Consider the following 8,267-nt stretch of genomic DNA (forward strand, 5'->3'; position numbering starts at 1 on the left):
GGTTGGGTAGTTCATGGATTGGTTGTTTGGCCTCAGACCCACCACAGCCCGGATGAAGACAGGAGGCGGGCGGAACATTCTACCAGGGGCACCAGAAGACTTTGCTGAAGTGAACAACAGGGGGATTATGTGTGCAAGTGGGCTGACTGGACCCCTCCACCGGCCTCCCAAGAGAAGACAAGGACCGGCTGGGCCACAGTCAAGAGCAATCAACCAGCCCGCCCGCCGGCTGGGTCAGCCCCAACTCGGTCAGAGGTTGGGCGCGCCTGGAGACTCCCGCGAGGGGGCGGGGCAGCCGCGTGCCGCGCTTACGTAGCACAGCGCCCGCGGTGGCGGCCCCCGGCGCTGCCCCGGAACTGCGCCGGCGCGGTGCGCCCGGCGCTAATAGGCGGGGCCTCTTTGCGCCGCGCGCAAGGCTGGGGCAAAACCCGGACGGGATAGGGCGTGGGGCAGCGCGTCGGGGACGTCCCGGCGTCGACCCACAGCGCGTGCGCGCTGTCAGCCGGCCGGGTGTCTAGGGGCGGGGCGGGGGCAGGTGTAGCTTCTTTGCCTCCTTGTCCCCTAGCGCCGCCCGGACATCGTGCAGGTCGCCGGCACCATGAAGATCTGGACCTCTGAGCACGTCTTTGAGTGAGTTTAGAGTGTGGGTGGGCAAATGCGGCCTAGAGTCAGGGCGAGGCGGGAGCGCCCTCAGGAAGTTTCCAGGCGTTGGGGCCAGGGAGGAAAGCTGAACCTGGGCCCTACAGGGCCAATAGGGGTGGGGGGCGTCAAGGTCATGATCCCAGGGTGGCCAGGCCGCCCTGGGCCCCGTGGGTGGGTCCCATGGAGAAGTCCCCAAGACCACAGACCCCGCTACGGGCACAGGGGGCGAGAGAATGGGCCACTTCCGGTCTGCCTTCCCAGCAGGACAGGCCTGCAGGGGTCGCGGGGGTTCGCAGAGCACGTGGGCGCGGCTGCACGCACGGTTTCGGGAGAGGCCCCTAGTTGTAACTTCCGGCCTTGCCAAACCTTGCTGGAATCTCCAGGATCTCAGGGAAGGCGTGGGCTTTGCGAGTAGCTGCCCATCCCCCACCCTTGGGTGGAGTTCTTACCTTGGAATGTGAATTTCCGGTGAGCTCAGGCGACCAGGGTTCGAAACCTTCAGCTTAGCTCGTTGACCTAGAGAATTAGCCTTGGATTTGGAGTCCAGAGTTTAGTCTCGCTCTAACAAGCAGTGTGTGACCTTGTGTTACTCATTGTCATTTGAGAGGTGGGGATGATGGTGTCTTTAGGGGTTACCAATCAGTGTGAGGGAACTTCAGTAATACTTTTTAGTTTGTGTGAAAGTTTGAGTAACAAAAATAGGCCGTAAACCAGTTGGATGTTGGGAATTAAAGTTAGGGTTAAGGTTACGGTTAGGGTTAGCTTCTGGTTCAATAATTACATATACAAAAGATTCACAAACATTAGCAGCAATCATTTTTTCTCTAAATAAGTAATTTCCCGTCTAACCCATCTTCTCACTGACTTAAGATGCCACCTGTGTCATAAACACTGTTGTGATTCCTGCTGGACTCATTTCCTGAGCTGTCCTCTGTGTTCACTGGTCTTGCTGTCATTGCCACACTGTTTGAATTATTATAGGTCTGTGTTATGTTTTACCTCAATTTTGAAAAGTTTCTGAGGACAATTTTAAAAGAAGTTGAAACGATTTTATATACATGGTGAATCGGATGCATCTCAGTGTCCTCAGTATCCTGGAAAGTGTAGGATATTAAGATTGCAAGGAACCTTTGTTCCCTCCCTAATGTTTACGGTCTTTGAGAAGTACAGGAAGAACTTCCTTTTGTAGTCTTTGATGTTCTACTCAATTTGGGCACTTGGGACTTGGATGGCTTCTTTTGATCCTATTCTCACTTGCAAGCTTCAGAAGTTCTTAACTTCCCTGCCCTCTTCTCTCTTTGCCCCCTACTAGCTCTCTACTCCTTTTGCCTTTTTCTCCAGCCTTTCCCTCTCCTCTTTGCCTTCAGTATAAAATGTTCAGCAAGAGCCTGCTGTCCGCTTTCCTGTCTTATTTCATCAGTAATTCTTTATGGTTTGTTTGTTTTTTGGTTTTTTTTTTTTGGGGGGGGGGGTCTTTGTTACCGATCTCTGACATTTGTTGAAGGCTCTGGGACTGTCCTCCCAGAAGATACACACACTCACAAAAACACTGTCCAGGTTCTGGGAGAGGCAGCTCTGATGTGTGCTTTTTCCCCTGCTATCCTGGGCTGTTTGGCCCGGGCCCAGCTGGTACATATCTGGGGCCTACAGTCTGTCCCATCAGCTCGGTCCTCTCTTGAACTTCAAGTCCTTCCTTTCAGGTGCTTGCCAGGCACCTCTACCCATACGTCTCGTGGCACATTACAGTCAGCAACCCTGAAACCAAGTCCTCATTTCCTATTCCATCTTGTATTCTGTGTTTTGTTTTCATCTTAAGGAAGTCACTATCTGAGAATGGTATGTCAATGGTCATTCTGTGCCTTACGCCTTGGAAGGAAGCCTAGCATGTCGTTGGCACCTAGTGGAATCCATTCATTGACTCCTTCAAAGCCCACGAGTGCCTTGTGTGTCCTGGGCATCATGTTGTGGTTGGTGGCATCTTGGTAAATGTGGCCGATGTTGGTGCTACCTCAGTGGCATTAACAGTGTGCCCACCTTGTTTTCTAGGTGAGGAAATTGGGGAGCTCAGTGATGGTAACTCACGGGCCCCTTCTCCCAACTTTGGCCTCTGGGACTAGGTATCTTTCGGTGTGAGACCTTTTACACATAATTATTTAAAGGTTAATTGTTTACCATGCAGTTGCAGTTAATGACTGGGAGACGGTCGTAATACACATCCTTTGTATGTTTGAGCTAGTTATCTGTTAGGTGAGACATCTTAGTCCAAGCTAAGTCAACCTCACTGTTTTCAGGTTGGCTCAGAGAGGAGAGCGACACTAAATTGCAAATAATGCATAACACCCTTCAACCATGTGATTTTTAATTTGTTTGAAGGGGTAGGGGAAGAGATAAGTGCATGGAAGCCCGTTAACCGTGGTACATAGCTGGCTGAAGACCGGGAGAAGGTGCACCGGATCTTCATTTGAGATGGTTGCCTTGGTAACAGTGGGGGGGGGCTGCATCACGTTTCTCTGTGGGGACTGGAGCGCTGTGGAGCAGCTCCTTGTGGATACCTGCCGGGACTGGCAGGGAAGGTTCGAGATGACCCACAGGAGGAGGCTTGTTGTAGAATATTAGAACATGAAAAACGACGTGTCTGCTTGTCCCGAGATCGGGGGAGTGGACGATGCTGACGCTTTCTTTCTGGCGAAAAAATGGAGTTGGCAGTCTGAGTCCTCTGGAAAACTGAAACAGAATGTCTGCCTGTTTTGCTGTTAGAAAAGCTAAAGTCCCTCTGGGGTTTGTCAGTCATTGTGGGTGGAAACATCCCCTCCGGGTCTGGTCTTGGACGTTGGCGCACAGGGCTTCGAATCCGCTCCAGAGGCCCAGGTCGCCCCTAAGGCTCACGTCGTTAATGAGGGCTCATTCATGAAGCCTGTCTTTTGTATGCGCCTCTTAGTCGCATAAGTTGTGAAATGAACAAGTGTTCGTGGTGTTCACCCAAGTACAGGCAAGAAAATAAGGAGGCTGCCACTTCTTAGATGGTCTGACAGCGTTTCCATGGCACTTCCCGGTGATAGGTGAGTGCTCATTGTATTAAGAGCACACAAAGAGCCCTCGCCAGGGGATCAAGTCACCCTCTTTCAAAACAAGTCAGAACTACTCCTTTGAGAATGAATAAAAATAGGCGCAGAGGGCCCACTGTTACTTATTACCTTAATACAGAGAAGAATGTATTTTCAGTATCATGGTATTTAAATCAGTAATGCTTTGGACCTTTTTGCAGTAGCTGTAAGAATTGACGGTGCCTGGGAGTTCTATTCCTGTTGTTGGTGCTTTTCAGCTTCGTGGAATTGGGATCAGAGCACAGAACTTTTTTTCTCTTTTGCTGTTCTTTCTGTGGAGTATAATTTGTGATACGTTTCTGTGTATCTTCTATGATTATAGAAACACAGGTTACAGTGCAGGTAGATAAAGAAGAACAGTAGGGGTTGGTGTTGCCCTGCAGCCGCAGGCTGCGACACCTGGTGAAAATGTCAGCCAGTGCTCCCCAAATCTTCATTTTGCTGGCATTTCGGAAAGTCATTTTTCCTGAGTCAACTAACAACTTCAGTTATACAGAATAAGTTGCTGGGTTACACAGGTGTCTGAGCCGTGTGCGTATCTTACAAGGCCTTTTGCTTCATGCTGGCAGCCACCCGTGGGAGATGGTCACAACAGCTGCGATGCAGAAATACCCCAACCCGATGAACCCCAGTGTGGTTGGCGTCGACGTCCTGCACAGACACGTGGACCCGTCCGGCAAGCTGCACAGCCAGCGACTTCTCAGCACCGAGTGGGGCCTGCCCTCCATTGTGAGATCTGTGAGTGCCAGCAGTCACCACACACGGGCCCCTGCGGCGAGCTCACTGAGCCTCAGTGGAACTTCAGATAGGTCGTGGGGGCACATTCTGAGTGTCGTTTTTGCATCAGTCCAAACTGTATTCTGAGGCGCGTGAGCTGGGATGAACTGGCAATGTTAGTCTTCGTGGAGGAGCTGGCAAAGCCTAAAGGAAGCAGGTTGGGTGGCCTGGAGCAGTTAGTCTGCTCTCCTGGCTGTGGCCAGCAGCTGAGAGCAGTAGTAAGAGTTAGCAGGCGTGTCTGGCCCTGCCTGATAGCCGGCCGTTCCTTTGGTCAGTGGTGGTTCACACGCTCTCAGTAGAGAGCGTATTCTTGGACCTTGCTGTCGACACACTCGTGCCTAAGTCGGGTTCTCTTCCCTGACAAACGTGATCCCGTTCCTTACAAGCAGCAGGCGTTAGTGCGCTGATTGTTAACGACCACGACACTAGAATGCCAGCTTACCATAATAGACAGAAACACTGGGGTGACAGCTGCTTCCGGTTTTGTGTGGGTAGACTCCCCTTCTGGAAGGTGGGTGCACTCACAATATGCAGGTGTGTGGTTCTGAGCAGGAATGATCCCTTCCTCTGCCCAGACCATGGCTCTGGGTAAAGGGGGCACAGCTGCATGGACTCAGGGTGGGCCTAGGGGCCACACAGTGCACCCTCTGCCAGGAGCTGGCTGTGTTTCTGTCTGAAGCTGGAAGCCCCCACAGCCTCCGTAGGAACACAGGTGCCTTGGGCTCTCATTCCTGAGATGCCATGTTTCCCCAAATCCGTGAGGTACCCACGTCCTGCTCTTCTGCATGCGTTTGCAGTGGGCCGACCCCTCACTGGCTCTGGGTGAAGGGTTTCGAGCTGTCAGTGGCCACTCCTCTGTGGGGTGTGGATTCTTGTTAGTTGCAGGTGGACTTCCTATCTGACCTCTGTTTCCTTGTGTTTTTTATGAAACAGATTTTTGGTTAAAGACATAACATTTTTGCCTTTGAAACAAAAAACTGACCCACTTGGTAGCAGTCCCTTCTCCCTCTGATGACTTGTTTTCAATGTCTGTCTTAGCTTATTGGTGCCGCAAGAACCAAAACGTATGTGCAAGAGCATTCTATAGTCGATCCTGTAGAGAAAACCATGGAACTTAACTCTACGAATGTAAGTGTTGGCTCCTTGGTTTCAACTTAGCAGCTTGACTTCATCTTCTGTGTGTGGTATGTTCATTGTAGATGAGTGCCTGTTCTTCCATGCAGTTTAGCAAATCACCAGTTCCCTGCTACACACCTGTCCCCTGCATAGCTGTCCCCAGTCCACCCCCACAGTCCTAGCCAGGAGTAAACCACAGTGAGATGGATTCAGGGATGTGTACTTAGTCGTAGGAGTAATAGGGTGTTTTTCTCAAATGTGTTGATTTTATTAAACAGTTGGCAGTAAAGTGAAATTTCAGCTCTACTTCTGTAGTAATAGCAAAGTTGGTGTGTTGTTGAGTTTTGTGTTGTTTTGCATATTTAGCACGTGCGATTGTGGTTGGAGGGTTAATTTTGGAAATACTTTTCATCTTAGTTTCCCAAATGGCTTGGCTGTGTTTGTTGTTTCTTTCTACAGATTTCATTCACAAATATGGTTTCGGTGGATGAGAGACTTATTTACAAACCACATCCGCAGGACCCTGAAAAGTAAGTCATAGGGGTTTTTAACACCATTTTACAGTGGTTTAACTTTTTTTACCCCGTGTTTCTTGGCGTACAGAGATGAGTTGCTCTGGAGCTGTCGGAATGTGCTTTGTTCTAGAACTATTCTGACTCAGGAAGCCATAATCACTGTGAAAGGCGTCAGCCTCAGCAGTTACCTGGAGAGCTTAATGGCAAACACGATATCGTCGAACGCCAGTAAAGTGAGTAAGGCTGCTGCCGATCACTCCGTGCGCCTGGTCTCTGTGTGGGGGGCATGTGGGCTCGCCACTACTACACGCTGAGAGCCGTGGAACATAAGGCAGCTGCTTGCGCAGCTCTGAGTCTGACTCTTAGCCAGTCTGGCAGCCCTGGCACCTTACTTCCTCACCTGGGCAGTGAGGGTTTATTACCTGCCCTACGGGGTCCAGGCAAGGAGCAGATAGGAATGTAGGCGAAGCCTGTGGCCCAGGGCCCAGCACAGCGGCAGGGTTCCGGTGTGGAAGCTGTGTTGTCGGCACTATTCTCCACCTTGTTCGTTATGGTACTCCCCCGACATCTGTTTGAGACATTATTTCCCTAATGGCCCTCCCATGAGATTTTAATGTCACAGAACTGTGTCTTCATATATCAAAAGAGTTTTTTTTGCCACCACCACCCGAGTGCATTTTTGTCCCACTGAGAATCCCCCCTGTTGGGAATGCGTGGTTTAAGAGGAAGTTTAGGGAAAGAGACACTTCCTGCGCTGTCTTACGGCTCATGCTTAGTAGAGTGGCTCGGCAGTCCGGCTGCTCACTGATCTCTGTGCTGGGCGAGGCGGGGCTGCAGTGGGCAGCAAAGCCAAAGCCCTTTCCTCACCCATCTCAGTACTCGTAAGCCTGTCGTTAGGGAGAAGAAGGCGTGCCAAGGCTGGGCTGGGCCAGCCAAGGAGCGTTTCTCTCCGTGACGTCCCTGCTGAGTGCAGAAGGAGGGCAGGGTTTGTCGTGAGGGTGCTGGAGAAGTGGGCCGGGCACAGGAGCTGTGCGCACTGGTCCTGAGACAGGAAGTGGGAGGGGCGCGTCTCACCCCTCCTCCACGCGCAGAGGGAGTCAGGGACCAGGTCCTGTAGGGCCTCAAACAGGATTTTGATTAAAACAGAGAATTCTCACCCCAAAACCACACAGTAAGACATCACTGTCATTCACTTGTAGACTCTATTTTGCCTACAAGATAAAAGGTTAGTTTCTAGATGGAGCCAGTCGCTCAAGGCATTGGCTATTTGGTCAGTATGCGGGAAAAGCCCCAGACAGAAACAGTTTGTCCCGTGAGGTTCACGCAGGATTTCTGGGACCCTCTTGTGTCTTCCCGACAGGCTGTTGATGTGCTTTGCTCTCACTCGGCATCACTTAATGTACTGACTTTCATTTAAGGGCCGAGAAGCCATGGAATGGGTAATCCATAAATTAAACGCTGAGATTGAAGAATTGACAGCCTCGGCCCGAGGAGGCGTGAGGACACCGATGGCGGCAGCGGCGTTTGTAGAGAAATGACAGTGACTGTGGTTCAGCACCAGGGCCCAGGTCTCCAACTGGCAGTGTATTTATTTGTTATTTAAGAAATACAACTATAGTTTAGGTAGACTTTTTTTTTTTTTTTTTTTAAATAAGCTGGAGAAAGTCTGTGACTTTGATCAAAACGAAGAGGTGCAGGGCTTCTAACTAAGGGATCATCTGAAAATATTGTTATTTGAAATGACCATCTGATTTGGAGAGTTCCAGTATTATGTGGAAGTTAATGACGTTTAAAAAAAGCACTTTGAAATTGCTCTTGGCCTATTAGATCTCCTGAAGGGAGGATATACGCAAGCTTTCCATCCACTGGGACTCTGGCTTTGGACCAACCCGAGGACACGCAGGCTGCCCTGCTGCACTGAACTCCAACTGCATGCATGGAGAGATGTACTTGAGAAGGAGAAATTGTAGACTTTTAAAAGCCATATTAATTTGAAATACCTTGCTCTGCTGTAAACCACCGTTAAAAACCCACAGTGTTTTCATTGGCACAGTTAATAACTGATGTCTTTGGAGTGAAAGCTACCACTGAAGTAATGTGTGATTCCAGCAAA

The 8,267-nt window shown here is 50.3% G+C and overlaps 1 protein-coding gene across 1 annotated transcript; it reads left to right on the forward strand.

The window, feature by feature from the left end:
- The first annotated feature begins 598 nt into the window (after nucleotides 1–598).
- PRELID3B (PRELI domain containing 3B) lies at nucleotides 599–7,692 on the forward strand. Its single transcript, XM_007951492.1, has 6 exons — nucleotides 599–630; nucleotides 4,316–4,484; nucleotides 5,562–5,651; nucleotides 6,099–6,169; nucleotides 6,285–6,387; nucleotides 7,573–7,692. The coding sequence occupies exons 1-6, from the start codon at nucleotides 599–601 to the stop codon at nucleotides 7,690–7,692; spliced, it is 585 nt and encodes a 194-aa protein (XP_007949683.1).
- The last annotated feature ends 575 nt before the right edge of the window (nucleotides 7,693–8,267 follow it).

This window comes from Orycteropus afer, unplaced genomic scaffold, assembly GCF_000298275.1.
Source record: "Orycteropus afer afer isolate SDZICR_OR568_19922 unplaced genomic scaffold, OryAfe1.0 scaffold00295, whole genome shotgun sequence".
NCBI lineage: Eukaryota > Metazoa > Chordata > Mammalia > Tubulidentata > Orycteropodidae > Orycteropus > Orycteropus afer.

Excerpts from the sequence above, each read along its gene's own strand:
- PRELID3B (XM_007951492.1), top strand. The coding sequence starts at position 599 with ATGAAGATCTGGACCTCTGAGCACGTCTTTGA. Across the intron at positions 631-4,315 it reads ACCTCTGAGCACGTCTTTGA|CCACCCGTGGGAGATGGTCA; the intron begins GTGAGTTTAGAG and ends TCATGCTGGCAG. Across the intron at positions 6,170-6,284 it reads CATCCGCAGGACCCTGAAAA|AACTATTCTGACTCAGGAAG; the intron begins GTAAGTCATAGG and ends GCTTTGTTCTAG.